Here is a 17294-nt window from a genome sequence, read left to right on the forward strand (position 1 = left end):
TTTTTGGAATTAATGACCAGGAAATAAATAAAGAAATAAAAATGATCCATGCACTTGAAAGTATGTTTGCTTGTCCAATTAATTCTGAGCCTCTGAAAATGGAGAACTATTTATGGAAATTGCTGTAATTCCTAAAACATTTAATTCAGTCTGAAAGTCTGGGCTTCGATCACATATTGATTGTTTCAATGATAAACTCACTGTGATGGTGAGCAGAGGCAGTGGCTCCAACTGTAATTGAAACCACGTGCCACCAGATGACGCTATTTATTTGCTATCAAATCCGCGTTTGCGTTGACCAGGTAGTAACACTAGCAGGCTGCAAACGCGCACACGCACACACGCGCACACCGTCACCTGTCGGAGCGGGTGGAGATCACTGGAGCATCTCGCTGTCTCTGCCTCAGCAGGTTGTTGACTGACTGGCGATGACTTAATGAAGCACAACAACTGCGAGACCCTCCCCTGTAGCTGTCTTTGCTGTTCCCCAGCCTCTGCGATTGGAAGCACAGAGAATAGAGGAGCAGCTGTTGGACCGATGGATAAGAAGCATCAGTACGGTTCACTGGAGCGCACTGAATGGAGCAGAGACACCCACAAAGCAGGTTATCTAGTAAACAATTGCTGGCTTATAATTACTTTTCGATAATGTCAGTCACGTTTAAATGACGTCTTAAGTGTGTATGTGTTTTGAGTTCACTGCAGTATTACTAAATTCTGTGCATTCTGGTTTTAGTGTGAAATGTTCTCATTAGCATTGCATTGCTACAAATAGTGTCTCCTGTCTTAACTGTTTGGTGAACTTGTGGTGACCTCATTAGCTTTGTACACACACACAAAAGGAAAACAACAGATTTAATGTAATAATTTAATGTATCGAGCATATTAACAAACAGCATTGTCTTTGAATATATTTATATCGTTTGGCGCTTATTAGCATACGTTCCTCGTTTGACAAACATGAATTATGTAAAGTTTATTTCTTGTGTTTATACAACTATGTAATCTAAATACATGGGTAAATTTGTAAAACACACAATAATAGGCCCTAACAATTAATTGGGAGCATTTTCAGCACTGATAGATCAGATCAATGTATTTATCCAGTAGCAGAACAAGCTGCAGCTCAGAAAATGTCAAGAATCCACAGGTGTCTATTGAGTGGCAGTGTGTGTGTGTGTGTGTGTGTGTGCCTGTTTGTTTCCTTGCTTGATTAAAAGTAAGGTGAGGTTACTTAGAGACCAGCTATTCAAATAAGGAATAATAGCCCACATGTGGGTCTTGGCAGGATGCTGGCATCATCTATTAGTAACTAAAAAGATAACTCATTTACGCCTCTTTATGACATTAATTCAATTAGACAGATTACATTTTCTCAACAAAATGCCCAGCGACTTGATTTGTCTGAATAACAGTCTAGTACTCAAATAATGAGTGAAAAAAGGCAAGTGAACATTTATTTTCAAGGAAAGTGACTTTAACTGTTAATTAGCAGCATTTCTGTTTGTTTTTTTTATTGTAATATCTTTTTTTTTTATTGCAGACTCTCTGTTAAGCCCTCTATGTTTTTCCTCTACACTAAATGATTTTCCCACCTCTCTCTCCTCTGTGTTTGCCTTGGGGTCTCTAATCAGGCTGATCTGTCTGTCAGTATGATGGTTTGCCTCATTAGGCATAGAACGTATCAGGGCAGTGTAAGAGAGAAAGTTGGAGTCAAAGAAAAGAGTAAAACTGAGCTCGTAATTTAATTCACATCTTTAGGGGTTTAGATGAAAAGAAGGGCAGGGCAGAGTAGGAGAGATACAGAGTGAGGCGAAGCAAAGGCAGATGAGAAACACTAACAGTGAGAGTGAGAGAACGGAGAGAAGGTGTAAAGGAAGTCTAGTGATGAGTCATAACTGCTCAGTGGCAAAATTACTTGTCTTAGAGAGCCTTTGCAGCAGAGCATATTGTGTCTAATGATATAATTCAAAGTGCATTTAACTTGTTAACAACCCATGTAATAATAGATCTGACCCCAGGATACAATACAGTGTTAAAAACAGATGGGAAAATCCCTATTCATAGTGACAGAGAAATTTCCATGGTTGAGAAAAAAAACTTCACAACATTTAACCAAGTCAAGAGGTGGACGTACCATTGTAAAGGCCCACGATCACAAATGGAAATACAGAGGGTTTACAACGAGGTGCACACCACTGCTTATATATGAGAACAGGAAGACCAAATTAGGTTTTGTCAGGAAAAAATGTAAAAGACACTGTGCAGTTCTGAAAAGAAGTAATTTTTTGCACTATAATGATGCAAAGAGAAAAGTATGCAGAAGCAGAAAAACATATTTGATCCAAAGTATACCACATCATCTGTCAAACACGGTGGAGGCAGTGTTATGGCTTGGGCTTGTAACGCCAGTGGGACTAGGTTACGAGTGTTTTTTGATGATGTGACTCCTGACAGAAGTAACAGGATGATTTCTGAAGTGTACAGGGCTATACTCTCTGCTCAGATTTGGCCAAATGCTGCTAAACTAATTGGACACACTTCACAGTGCAAATGGATAATGACCAAAAGCACACTACAAGAGCAACCCAAGAGTTTTTCACGACATCAAGACACATTATAGTGTTTAACCCAGATAGGAAAATCCATAATCGTGCAAGCGAGTTTTTGAGTAAGCATACATGTAGTGAATTGTCTGTAATATTTATCTTCAAAGTGGCTGCGATGTCAGTTTTATTTTTGTAGCTTATTTTAAAATAATGTCAGCTGACCTAAGTGCTGTACCGTATTCATACATCACTACATCAACAGTAAATATACACTAAAAATGATCAAATAAAGCAAATAAGGCTGTGTTAATACAAGTCAGAGTGCCTTGTTCAACTAGAACTGAAAGAGAGTGCGAATAAGTAGGTTTTAAACACCGTTTGAAAATGACTGAGAGACTGGAAAGCTCTCAAGGTAGGAGTGTAGATTTCTGAAAGTTCAGCAGAGTATTGAATGTTAAAACATTGCATTTCATTTATGTAAAACCCAGGTGACCAGCTGATTAAATACTTTGCTGTGTCTTGTTAGCGACTATTTTGTTTTTCTTTCACTTGCCTCTATGCCATAATAACACACTTTTTAATCCCCATATCTAAACCTTATATATCCCATCTAAGAACCAAAACTGAACACTTATTTACACCTAACTGAACTAAACCCCAAAAACTAAGTGTGAAGTCCTCCGATCATGCCACAATAAAGCTTTCTAACTTAAAGCTAATGGCCTCGCTAAATGTTTGGAAAAATGCACACACTGCTCTGACCATGTCAAAAAGATGAAAAAACAGGTTGAGCACTTAACATAAGTCTGATCCATTTTTTTACAATCCAGTGTCATCTTTTTACTGGAGACATTTCATGTCTGTAATTTTGATAACAAGAAGAGCACAGTTGGCACAGCAGTTAAAGAGACTGAAACAGATTGCTTTAGTTAAACACTGATTTCCCTGCGCTTCAAGTGTTAGCTATAAGCTGAGCTAATTGCCTCCTGGCTCCATAGACAGTCATTAGAGTAGTTCCTATTCTCTATAGTTGGAAATAAAGTGAGAAAGCACACTGGCTCAAAGGTCAAAATGATTTTTTTTTAAATCTGATAACACAAATTTCTAGTTTTTACAGTTTTAAAGTAAGACAGTAGAACCAAATTGCTGAGAAATAATGATTATATGGAAACACAAAAGACCAGAGGCATGGGGAACCAATTATCACCATGTCTTATTTTTTTGCTCATGGAAAGCTTCCCATTTCTATTGTCAACTAGAAGTAATATTTTGAAGATTAAGGTTATACACTGTTTTATAAAAATCTCTTTTTTTGGAGGGGGGGATTCCTCGTGTAATTAAAGTATTAGAAAGACATTTAACGTTGATGTCTTTCAAATAAATATTCCCATTAACAGTTTATGTTCATGTCAGTCAATGTTCTCTGTTCTAAAGCGTCAGGGTTGTGTCGCACAGATGTCTCTTATGCAGCAAAAAGCAAAACAAAACAAGCTAATCTTTCATAGCAATGTGAGTCCATGTAAACCTGCAGTTATCATGAAGTATGGTTAATGCTTTTACCCTGAAGTCACCCTGGAGTTTGAATTTCTATTCTGCTTTTTTGTCAGGCTAGTGCAGAATAAGTGTTTTCACTGCACTTTGAACCTAGACAGCTCTGCTCCACCCCAGGGCTAATTGAGGCTTGAATAGAGATTCCATAATAAAGCTCCACTGAGTAATGGTGTGTATATAGAAAGACTTTAATGACCTCAGGAGGAAACAGGGACAGACTGTCAGAAGTGGTATCTCCCTGGCTGTGTTCCTCTCAGCCCATAATGTAAGGCTGCTCGCTGCAGGGAAGTGACAGGTGTCCAGCACCGCTACACTGATAAAAGGAACAACTCCAGACAAGAGGTGACCTGTTTCAGTTATAAAGTCACAGTAGCTGTCATTGTTGGTCTTCAGCCATCTACTTTTAAAAAGGTCAGCTTAGATTTGTGTTAAGTTTTTGCCTGTGTTTTCTGATCTACATGGCTAAAATAAATGTTTTGATAGAAATTTGTTGCAGTTTAATGTTTGAATTAGCAGCTGCTTATTGGTTGAGTTCAGTGAAGCTGCTTCTGCTGCTCACAGTGTACAGCAGCTGCTCTCAATGAAGTACTTTGTCTTTTTGTACCACACAAAATTTTCTGGATGCTTTGGGACAGATTGTGTCTATTTTCAGCAAGTTTTGCAAATTTTTGTATTGTGGGTTAATGTTTTAACAGTTGATTTCTTATGAGAAATCTAGAGCCTGACAGATGTCAGATTATTTAGACTAATACCTGTACTGATATTTGGTGATTTAACAAGCTGATATGTTGGCCAATTACTTCTTATTTATTTGAGACACCTGAAATCCAACATTTATTATGTTAGTTATACTTACTTAGCACTTAGTTCCTCCTACGGCGGCGCATCGGGCAGCTAGTGATCTCCATCGATGTCAGTCAGCAGCGACTGCTTCAGCTTCATCCCAGGCAATGTCGACAGTTCTCAGATTGTCCATGAATGTTCGACGCCATGTGGTCTTTGGTCGGCCTTGCTTTCGCAAGATAACCTTTATTAGTCCCACACATGGGAAATTTGTTTTCTTACTTTACTGGGGGCGATCATGGCTATGGGGCGATCATGGCTCAAGAGTTGGGCGTTCGTCTTGTAATCGAACTTGGGCAAGACACTTCACCCGATGCCTACTGGTGGTGGTCAGAGGGCCCGGTGGCGCCAGTGTCCGGCAGCCTCGCCTCTCAGTGCGCCCCAGGGTGTCTGTGGCTACACTGTAGCTTGCCATCACCAGTGTGTGAATGGGTGGATGATTGTGTATAGTGTAAAGCACTTTGGGGTCCTTAGGACCAAGTAAAGCGCTATACAAATACAGACCATTTACCATTTACTCAGACCAGCTGGTTGTTATGTTTACATTTCCACAAGCATGGCTAGCAAGGAAGTTGCAGAATGCCCTCTGGTGGGCAAACTATGCAAAATAAACACCCTTAAAGTGTTTTTCCTCACAGCCGTGCTTTATTTATTTTTTATTTATTTATCAGCCATTAGGCTTTTGTTGGAAGTCATCAAGGATCTCTGTGTTACAACATGCCACAAATTCAGCATGTTGTAAAAATAATTTGTGAATTGTTTCATTGTTCCTTCCTATTAGCGTTCATTGTAAGTTATTTTGCGGCCAGCAGTTAATTATTAAATGTCTTTTAAGCACAGCACACACAAAAGTATTAAATGCTGTACGTGTATTCTAGTCTATGCAAAACAAGAATATCACATAGTCACATACCACAGATTGTAAATTTATTTATGAACAGCACATGTGGAAATTATAAAAACAAGCAACTGCAAAATTTAAAAATTATGTGAAATATTACTAATAAATGTTAAATTTAACAACATGGAATATAATGTATTTTTTTTCTTTATGCATAGTGACAGGCAGTTAGAGACTTTGTACAGCACAACATGGCAGTGTAAACAAAACTGCAGTGGAAGGGGTTGACAGCTTTACTGCCTTACTTCCTGGCCTAACGCATCATGCAATTAAAGTGTTTGTGTGTATGCACAGTTATGTGTGTGTGGGGGCGACAGCCATGCAAGTTGTGCCAGCTGCTGACACGTGGTAATTTGGCTGTGACACTCTGCTCTTCTGCTCATCTAGCAGCAGTTTCTGCTGCAGCTGTTTATACAGTTTAAAATGCAAATTCATATGCGTTATGGTTCTGAAATGCCAAAGTAGATCATCTTCAAAAGTGTGCACACACATCACCAATCTGTGTGTGGCATGTTTTAACCTACTGAAGAGTCTATAATCTAAATGCATTGTTAGGAATGTTGTATTTTTTTCCAGTGTGTGGTCTTCTGTCCAACGTTCAGAAAGACCAAGTCTCTCGCTGTCTCTCTTTCAGAGGACGACGTGGTGTCCATGGCAGACTCCACCATCACCGTGGATGACATCGAGGGGGAGCTCTTTAAGATTGAGAGGATCAGGGATGTCCTGGTTAGGAGAGAGTCAGAGCTCAGATACATGTGAGGACTTAAAAACATTGTTTGCTGTGGGTGTGAAAATTCATTGCTTGTTAGATTTTAGTTGAGCTGGCAGATGACTTATTTTGTCAATATTATTATGCTTAAATTTGCACAACAGAAGGTAAAATTAATGCATGAAAAATTGAGATCCAACTGTGTTATTGTTAAATCTTTACCACTAGGTGTGTAAAAATGAGAAATCGAACCTTACAATTGACAAGTAGGTTCTTTTTTTCAATCTACATCTAATAGATAATTACACTGAATATAATGGTCATTTAAGCCTATAAAAAGAGGATGATGTAAAGTTATTTATATACTTTTTGTTTTGTACATCGTGCCACAATTTGCACCGAGAGCAGTCACTTATTCAAGAATGTGCACTTTCTGTATTCTGCAAAGCAGAAAAATAAGAGCAAGAAGGTTGCACAGTGCTGCATGAGTGTAAATATCCATCTTGGGCTCAGCTCACATTTTAGAAGCTGCACAGCTTTGAAAATGGTCTGCCTGAGATGTGGTTAGGATTGCCTTTGAGCGTGATGTTGACACTTTGTTATCATGCTAATATTACGTTAACATGCATATGTAATCTAGGGCCTATTTTTGCTGATGCATAAACATTTTAAAACCAAATTTCCATGGCAATCTATCCAAACTTACTCTTCAAATGTTGCTAAAAAAATTAACTGATTGATGGAGTGGCATGAATTTACTTACTAGGATGTACTAGTATTTTAAATTAGATTTGTAGAAGTCAGTTTTGAAACTTGATGACTGTGTACATTTTTAGTTTAGATGCTTCAAATGCACCTCAATGTTATTTGAAATCAATTTTATGATTTTCTTCATCAGTCCTGGAGGGCAACTTGTAGATTCTGTAGTAAATCTGAATAAGATAAAGGATTCAGAGTTTTTAATAAGTGCAAAAATTAAACTAAACAACCTATAAAAATTTGCAGTGATGCTTTCCCTATTAAGAGCAGTGTAATCATTTAGGACACGTTTCAGAAATAAAACCTCAGGCATAATTCCTCTAATTTTTTTTTGTCTGTAATTCCCATCAGCTACACCCTAAACTACCCCCATTACAATTTCAATGGCTCCACTGCAGCTTCCACAAAGCTGGCTAATACATGGATATTTATTCATATACTCCTCTGGAAGATAGGCAATTGCCGTGCTCAGATGGCAGGGGGAATGCGAGGAGTGACGTGTGTGGAGTAGCAAGCAAGAGTCAAGTGAATGGAAAAATGGGAGACGGAAAGACCGAAAGAGTGGATAAGGAGGACATGAGTCTTGAGTCTCTTTTTCTATTGACAGTGATGAATGTGTGTAATATGTGTGATTGTGTGTGTAGCCTTTTCTGAGCCTGTATGTGTGTGGTTTGTAATAAAAGTCTGTTCATAGGATACAGAGTTCATGCGATGGCCTCTTGCTTGACAAGCAAGGCACGGAGGGGCTTCCATCCCTCTTCACTATCAGTAATGATCCACTCACACTGATTCTGTGAAGGGTCGCTGAAACAGAGAACGGCTATCTGGCTCAGACCCGCTTCAGGGATTTCTGCTCAGAAAGATTGTGTCACCTCCTTTGTTAAATATAAGATCAATAACAAGCTTTTACTGTTTGAATTTCATTTTTTTCTTATTCAGGAGTGAAGCAAGAGTTTACTCTTGAATACGGTCGTCCATCCCCATAAATCTACTTTTAAGGGTCATCGACAGCGTCTCGCAGGGGTTGAGACCAGACGATAATGATGACCACATTATATTTCTCTTTCTCATTTTATTGACATGGCAACCAGGGATTCAGTAGTGCTTCGTGTATGGTGAAGATGTTTTTTGTTTTTTGTTCAGCAGGCACAGTTCTTTTTATTTTTTACCATGACAGAAAATGGTTGCTTAAGAAGTCCATATGTCTTGATGAGGTCATTATCTCATTTCCCAGTGAGATGGTAATTACAGACAATGACTCCTTCTTGCTGATGGTAATGATGGTAATGGCCTTGCTGAACATCATGAACATTCAGGGGCAGGATGAAGGTTTATGCACAAACTCTGGAGAGCCTGGAGGATTTTGCACTGAGTGCTTGCTTTTACTCCAGAGACACTATCAGTTTCAAATACCTGTTTGCTGCTAAATGATGATGTAAAGTCCCATTAGTAAGCCTTTCTCCGACTGAATTAATCAATTCTCTGAGTCACTAGTCTTTATCCCAGGCTAAATGAGAACTGTATTTGTCTAATAAGCTCTTTAAGTGGGTTTGTCTTTAAATAATATAGCCCTAACCATTATACCCTGGCAAACTACTGACCATGAATTCTGTTTAACAATATATATGGATGAAGCAATATGTATGTGAAAAAAACAAGAAAAAGCCTTTAGTAAAAAAACAAAATATGTTACTGACATTAATTGCAAAGTAATGTTGGAACATGTAGCGTAAAAAGTGCTGTGATTTTCATCATCTGCAGTGCTTACATAAGTGCTCTTTTTCTGTTTATGTGTGCATGTGTTTCTTTTACGCCATCATGCCTGAACAGGATGGATGACATTCAGCTCTGCAAAGAGATTACTCGTCTGAAGAAGGAGCTTCACAAATTAGTGTCCATACCAGGTAGAAGTCCTTTGGGTGTTCATGATTGCTGCTATTGGACCAAAACAAACAAGCAAACAAACAAAATCATGATGACATATTGGGGAATAGGTTTGTTCACTCTGTTGCCAAGAACAGAATGAGTAGATCAATTCCACTCCCACACATTTGGAGCTGAAGCCAACAAGTGCTTAGCTACGTTAGCATAAAGAGCCAGGACAAACAGCTGGACAGGAAATTTCTAATATTCATGCTTCATCTAAAAGTTTGATTATGGCTTAGCATAAACAAATGGAAGTAAACAACAGGGATGCAAAAATAATTATGGACATCTTATCCGACTCTCCAAACCTGCTCTGCAGTGCTGTTTTTTTTATTAACAGATGAAGCAAACAATTTACAATAAATAACGTAGCCACTGATGGTTGATCAAGAACTCAACTAATGTTAGGTGCATTGTTTTAAAGATCTTGATAAAGTTTTGTTTCTGGTCTTTATACTGACTTGCTTTTTCCATAGGTTTCATTTTAACTCTTAACTATAAATGATTGAAGTCAACTGAAGGATCAATCAAAATTTTTGCATGTGTGTTATTATAGCTAGCTGTTCATTCATCTGCGTGCACAAACCTGATGTCGTCTTCTTTCGTGCTATTCCAGATAATGACAAGTCCAATGATGACCGGCAGAAGGAGGAAGAGCTGCTACAGCAGATCCAAAAGCTGGTAGAGACCAGAGATTTCCTCGTGGATGATGTTGAATTTGAACGTCTCAGGTGTGCTTTCATCTCAGTTTTCATCCAAGTTCTTTGGTCACTTCCACACGTGAAGTCTGAGTGAATCATTAAAAATGCAGTCCTAATGCATATGCAGATCACATGGAAGTACATGTAGGGAAAAAAGCTTGGTATGGTTTTTTTCATCTTTCATCCCTCCTTAAAATCTTTATAATGACTGATAAGCCACACATTCGCACCTCCTCAGTAGTCACTAATGCTGATAAATTTTTCTCTCAGTTCAGCACCCAAAATATGCATGTCTCCACAAAGGAGTTCTTTTGCTCCCCATGAAAAAAGTTGAATGTTTCCTCGGGCGCGTTGCTGCCAGAGAGGGTCCCACAGAGCACACAGCAGAGAGCCATTTCAATTAAAGATGTGTCAGGGTGCATCAATGAGCTCTGCAAGGGGAGCTCCTGATGATTTAAAAAAAAAAAAAAAAAAGAATGAAAGAAAGAAAGAAATAGGTTTAATGAGCCAACTGATGTGGAAATGACACATAGTGGATCATCATTGCTTATTAGTTTAAAGCAGGCTTACCATAGGTCAAAATAGTTCATGTTGTTTTTGAGATCTACTGTAATCAACTTCCAGTTTGTCCATTTTGCAGCGATAGAAAATAAATGCATCTTAAAATGTTGACCCAGATGCTTTGCTGTGAGGATGAATTTGCTACCAGAGTAGCATATTCGTCCTCACAGGTTCAAACATTTCACATTTAATTTGCATAGCTTGAAATCTAACGTTGCCTGCGAGTGGACAACCACGTGTAGAATAATAAGCATGTTTTCTAGGTTTGATCTCAGAGTGTATAAAACACTGTTAGTTTGTCTGAGCAGCGCTTTCTGCTGGCAGCTGACGGCATGCTGTGAAATAGCCGCAGGGCTGCTGGGAAGGTGAGAGCCGTGAAGAAGGAGAACGGCAGTGCGTTAATGGGTGCAGAGAGGAGAGGATGCATGTGACAGCGCCCAAGGCCACGTTGTCCATGCTCATAAATATAAAGCTCTCTCTTCTGTTATTTTACTTTACTTTTATAAAATCAAGACTGTTTATCACAGGAGAAATCTCTCTGTGATCTTTACCTGAGAGTTTTTATCTTTGAGACACATTAATATTAATATAACTGAATATAATTCATTAGATATCACTTTTAAATACATATGATATATATCCATATACAATAAACACTGCAAGTATCCAAGTTATATACACTTATTTGCATTTGGGCTGTATTCAAATAACACAAAATGAGACTGCGACATTCACTAATATGCACTAAGCGTATAGAAACCTTTGCCAGGAAATCTTAGCTGCCAGAGGTGCATTAGCTCGCTTATCTAGTGGGTGTCTGGGGAGGATGTTTCATCTCTCTGCTTTAGTAAAAACCAGCCTTCTTGATTTTTAAGGATGCTTTGGATAATGAAAGAATACCTGTGGAAAAGATTTTTGTTTTTAATATTCCTGGAACAGGGGGAAATTTAGGTCATAACAGCTTTGTCATTTTTTAGTGTTTTACTTTGTAATTGTAGTATTACATGTGTATTCATTTTTACAGGGAGAAAGAGGAAGATAAAGAAATGGCAGATTTTCTGAAGTCCAAATTGACAAGAAATCTGAAGAAGACAGGTATTCAGTCATGAAAGCTGAAATGGTGTCTTTTTTGAAAGTATCGACTGATAAAATGGAAAATGGGTGTGCTGAGACTGTGCTTTAGACCTGACTGAAAAATGTATGTATTTATGTTCCCAAAAAAATGATTCTGTTCATCTGGATGCAGCGTTTTTCAGTGGGAAAAATGTTTCATCACTCATCCAAATGACTTCTTCAGTCTTAGCTAGTTGGGGAAACCTGCATTCTGCTGTCACTTGGGTTTCGCTTCTTCCAGATGAACAGAATCAGTTTCTGGGGACTTTCCTTAGTTGGTTGGTTAAGCATGCATCAGGATATGCACTTATGGTCTTTGCCATAAATGCATTAATTATCAGAACTTATTTATACAGTATACAGTGATTGATCTTGCTGTGTATGTATGTGTGCACACAGATGTAGATGTCTTTTGCAATACATAAATACAACACAGTTTACTGTACCGTGTTACAGGTATGCCAACCAGAAGGGCACCCACCCGGGCTCAGCAGACGTCTTCGCCCCTCACCAAGACAGGACTCACCCTCCTGAAAGAGTGCTGTGGCTTTACGTGCTCCATCATGTAGACTAAAGCCAAATGACAGCACTCCTCTGCAGTGCTCTTCCACAGGACTCCTTTTTCCACTTTTAGCTCCAAGAAGGACTTTAAAGCATGGGTCGAGCAATGACAGCGTAGTGAGCTATCCATCCCAGGAATTCAGGAAGCAACTTCATCTATATTTATTTTATTATTAATTTATTAGCTGTGTCTTGGCTTTGCAGGTCAACCCAGTGTATTTGTATCTATTTGTCATTTTCACATAGGGTTTGACGGACAGAAACCTCATAACCCTGGTCATTGTAAGTAAGTTAGCACGTTCTCTTAAAGTAAAAGTGGAAAAAAAAAAAATACTATAGCCCACAGGTTTATATCAGGATGCTTCACTGAACTATGATTATTGTCATCTCCTCAATATGTGTGCATGAGTCAGCAGGATTCTAGACACCGCTATAATGTTATTTGCATTATGAACACTACAATAATGAATCTGGCATTAATCGGGAGCTCTGTCAGGATGAAGTTGCCTGTGATCTGACTCTAGATCCAAATAGGTATGACCTTTTGAATAGTGGTGGTTTGTGAAGGAAGAGTTAGTCATCTCTCTCTCTCTCTATTATTCTTAAATGATTGGTAAGCTAAACAGGCTCAAGGAGGGTGGCTTTTGGCAAGACAAGTTTGGGTAAAAGGAAAGCGCATATTGGTGTTTTAGATTTTGACAAAAATGACTAAACCTAGCCCTTAAAAAAATCTGTTAAGTTTCCAGCAGATTTACAGTGACACCTAACAAGTTGACATCGATGACAGCAGTGTTGTTCAATATCAAGACACAAAGCCGTACATATGCCACTGTACTCTCAGGACGTGGGGTCTTGTAGATAAAGGTCTTTAGTGCACAATGAGTCATATATACAGGACATGGAGTTCATGGATGTAGTGACCAGTTAAGCTATCTTGCATCTCTTTGTGTTGCACAGAGGAGTTGTCGCCATGGAAACCTTGTTTAACCCACATCTTTAGAAGGGAACAGTGAGGAAAGTTGGACGGATCAGAGAGATGAGACTTCAAAAGTGTAACACATCCAAAGGCAATTGCTATCACGAAAGGCAGGCGGAGAACAAAATAATATTACTATTGCCACTTCCATTCTTTTTTTCAATATTCTGGATTTCCAAAGCATCTGAAACTCTCCCGCACTCTTTCGGATCATCTACAAAACAGAGATTAAGTAAACACGAGATTGTTTTACTCAGCTGAAATGTAGATATGCTGAGGATGCATGTCTCTAAAGTAGATTCTGTTTGAGACCCCTAAATCTATCTAATTGGTTTAAATGATATGTCTCTTCGGCAAGCTTTCAGTTCTTTTCTAGACTTTGAAATGGATACAGCTGGCTCTTCACTTGAGTGATTGGGTCCTTTGATCAGTCTCAGCACTGTCACGGAGCCTCGGGGTCATGTATCACTCAGCAACCATGTCTGATGGCGTCATGAAAGTCCAGAAAGGATTCAATGTATGCTGGTAATATTGAAATACTGTCTCTAACAGCCAAATTAAAATATGATGTAGCAAGTAAACTTAGCCATAATATGGGTTTGTGCAAGTTTTTTGAGAAGACAGTATACTTTGATGAAGGCTTCATTTTTTTCTTTCTCCAAGATATGAAGTGAAATGATAATGTGAACCATCTCCTAGAACAAAAGCTTTTAGTTAGTAAAGGTAGGCCAATTTACAAATTCGCATGGAAAGAAATCATCATACCGCCTTTCTTTTCATGCAGATATTGCCTTTTATGTTGGTTCCTATGACTGAGCTGCACAGTGATAAATAAAGCTTTCTGCTCTGCAAAGACCTTCATTTCTTCTGTGTTGAGACTTTGAGCGTCTGTCATGTTTATTCTATTTCAATATTCACATTTAGACATAAAAGCAGCCCACCAACTGAAAATGAATGCTACGTGCCCAGACTGGGTATCCAAGAATTTCTGTGATGAATTCTTGGAAGAGACCACATCACTTCTTGAGTCAGGCAGAGTGTCACAGGAAGGGGAGCCACAGAGAGAAAATGATCTAAGAAGCAGGGTTGAAGTGGCTGAAAGCAGAGGAGCTGAAGAAGAAGGGAGAAAGGCAGTGGGAGGGCACAGAGTTAGAGAGGGGTCTCATCTTCGGTGTTAGTCATCTATAGTGGAAGCACTGTGACTTCTCACAAGGGCAGCTCTCAGTGCGCACCACCTGAAAAGGGCAGGCCTGCCATTCAAATGTCATAATCACACAGGCCTTGGGCACAGATACTGTGTGCATGAAGAAATGGCACGTGTCTGTTTGTAAGGGAGAATTACAGAGAATGACTGAATGTTTGTGTGGAGTGATATGAATATTCTTGCTTCTGTGCCTCGGCATAATGAGCACTATAGAGTAGCTGTCATTGCTCTGTTGCAGCAACAATACTAAACTATAATAGCATATTCATTTCATTTATTAGGGCGTGCTAGATAACAAACTTTGCTGTATTCAGAGGAACAGAAGATGGCGTGCACTGGATTTTAAGTTTTCCGAACTGAATTTGATGCCTAAGCAGAGGTGATAGAAACCAACTTTTTAGCACCAGTTCACAACCTCAAGTGGCTTAATATTTTAAGGTAAAGGCCCGACAATACAGTGAAAACTCCAGCAACCTGACGGTTCCCTATGAGCAAGCACTTGGGAACAGTGGAAAAGAAGAACTCTCTTTTAATAGGAAGAGACATCTGGAAGAACTAGGTTCAGAGAAGGGCAGCCATCTGCCAAGATGTAAGGGGAAAGAAGAAATACAGAGCATTGAGAGACAGGGCCAAGGACACTCCATGGCAGCAGTTGTTCTAGTGGTTAGAAAGGCTTCTTTCATAACTGGGTGTAATTGTAAGAAGACGTACGACAGAAAAACATCTGCTGAATTGTACTTAAAGAGAACACCTGCTGAATCTAAATGTGTACATTCAGCCCTTGAATATTATAGTGTCAAGCAGCCTGACAGTGACTGAAGTGTTCAGTAATGCATGTGACTTTGCAAGGACGTAGATGAGTAGCACTGAATAAAAAGGGCAAATAGGAAATGAAACCCACTTGCTGCCATGGATACCACAATTTCTCTCTCTTCCTCTCTCTCTCTGTCTCTTGTTAACACACACACACACGCACACACACGCACACACAAAGAAACCTCTGCATACAATTACAAATACCACTTATGCTGTTCTAGATTTATTTCTTACTTAGACACCAGATGAGAAAAGTAGAATATGTCTGTCTCATTTCTACTGGTAGCACCAGGCATATTTTCCATCATTCTATGAGGCTTGTTTGTTACAAAGTTCTTAAAGACACAAATAGCTAAAACACGCACACATACACAATAATACCATGGGAAAAAGGGAGAATGGGTGAAAGGCAGAAGCATGGTCATTAAATGGAGCAAGAAAATTTGCGAGGAGGCATTTTAGAAAGCTGTCAGATTGGTGCTAAAAGGAAAAACTCCTCATGTTGTTCTTGTGGTGGTCACTTTTCCCTGAAACACTTACTGGAAAAGTTCTTTGATCCCAGCATGACCAGCACTGTGTGTCCTGGCTAATTAACAGTCCGCTGACATCTGAGCACCAAGGATGCCAGCTGCTGGCACACAGGCTGCTACAGCCTGACTGTTTCATATTCTTTTATGTGCATAACCATGGCGATGGTTTGTACTGTATAAACACAGGTTATGTGCAGTTGGTGATAACATTATTCATTTTTCTCTGTTAGTCAGTGTCTGTTAGATTGCATATTGTTTCCAGCTACTAATGTATTGTTTCCAGTTCATATTACCTGTTATCTCCTTTCAGTCAGGGAATGGCCCGATAAGTCAGAGGTAATGACAGCATTTGCAGTGTTAGCGCCTTTAATTGGAAGGCTGCCATGTTTAATTAACGCTCTCCAAAAGTAACTAATATGGGAAACTGATTTCCTGTCGTTTATAAAAAGCAACTCTGACTCATTCCCCTAAGCCCTCCCTACACACTCCCTCTGTTTCCGTCCCCCACACCTCCTAATGTGGTTGCAAAGCACTCCCTCAACCAAATAATCAAATGATTGCAATGCAGCGGGTTGCCAGGTCTGGGTCCCTGTTTACTTGCCTGACATTATGTCAGCAGCAATGTCATGCTAGTGTGGTTTTGCTTGCACAAGTAGCAATGACAGAGCGTGAGTGTGTGAGCACCATTAGGTCTACCTGTGGTTTTTGGAAAGGGTATGCTAAATATGGCCACAAAGCTTAACGGAAGCAGTGCAGTTTCTTTACCTATATTTACTCCTCAGTTTTTCATTCATGTTTTTTTTCTATTTGCATGTTAGGTATACTAAGAATTTGCAATGTTTGTTAAATGGCCTATATTTATATTTGTATATAGTGTTATTTACAGCCCTGTAGTTTCTTACTGTAAAATATTTTAAAGAGAATTAAAGCTTTACAGCATGTAGCATTTACAGCATTGTTATTATACAGTAGTTTTATTTTAGGGTTCCTACTGTAATCTCCATAAAGAGCTTTCTTTGCAAAATATGACTGCCTGTGCTTTCATATATATTTTAGTCCTTTTACAGCAAGGTTATTTGTATATGAATTTATTCAACACTTTAACAGCCACATTGAAGGTTAACGCTGGCCTGATGTGATTAATCGCTGCGAGAATCTGTCATGGTGGCCTCTTGCTGTCTACACCTCTTCTTGGTCACACAAAGACTGGAACCCACATTACAAATGCACAATACATGAGCAGTCTCCACAAAACATTTTCATTAATGATCCATACAGAGCTTTTCATGAGTCTTTGTGTCCATCATAAAAATATTAAAAACAACTGGTTTGTAAAACTGACTGGAGTGGTGGTTCCTTGTTTAAGAAGGAGGACTGCAGGGTGTGCTCCAACTACAGGCGGTTCACACTCGTCAGCATCCCTGGGAAAGTCTATCCCAGGGTACTGGAGCGGAGAGCATACCTGTTAGTCAACCTCTGATCCAGCAGAAACAACCAGCTCTTTATCCTCTTGAGCAGCGGTCCCTGGTTTATGTCCAAAAATATTTTCATGGACCGGCCTTTAAGGTGTCGCGGATAAATATAGGGAAATAAA

General features: G+C 39.1%; 1 protein-coding gene across 1 annotated transcript; it reads left to right on the forward strand.

Annotated features, from left to right (window-relative positions):
• Positions 1-375: 375 nt before the first annotated feature.
• Positions 376-13913, forward strand: pik3r6a (phosphoinositide-3-kinase regulatory subunit 6a). Its single transcript, XM_006787469.3, has 6 exons — positions 376-605; positions 6479-6599; positions 9143-9216; positions 9855-9969; positions 11525-11595; positions 12070-13913. Exons 1-6 carry the CDS (start codon positions 437-439, stop codon positions 12180-12182), a joined length of 663 nt encoding a protein of 220 aa, XP_006787532.3. The 5' UTR covers positions 376-436; the 3' UTR covers positions 12183-13913.
• The last annotated feature ends 3381 nt before the right edge of the window (positions 13914-17294 follow it).

This window comes from Neolamprologus brichardi, chromosome 6 (assembly GCF_056152115.1).
Source record: "Neolamprologus brichardi isolate AB-2024 chromosome 6, ASM5615211v1, whole genome shotgun sequence".
Classification (NCBI taxonomy): domain Eukaryota; kingdom Metazoa; phylum Chordata; class Actinopteri; order Cichliformes; family Cichlidae; genus Neolamprologus; species Neolamprologus brichardi.

Excerpts from the sequence above, each read along its gene's own strand:
- pik3r6a (XM_006787469.3), top strand. The coding sequence starts at position 437 with ATGAAGCACAACAACTGCGAGACCCTCCCCTGTAGCTGTCTTTGCTGT. Across the intron at positions 9,217-9,854 it reads CAAATTAGTGTCCATACCAG|ATAATGACAAGTCCAATGAT; the intron begins GTAGAAGTCCTT and ends GTGCTATTCCAG. Across the intron at positions 11,596-12,069 it reads AAGAAATCTGAAGAAGACAG|GTATGCCAACCAGAAGGGCA; the intron begins GTATTCAGTCAT and ends ACCGTGTTACAG.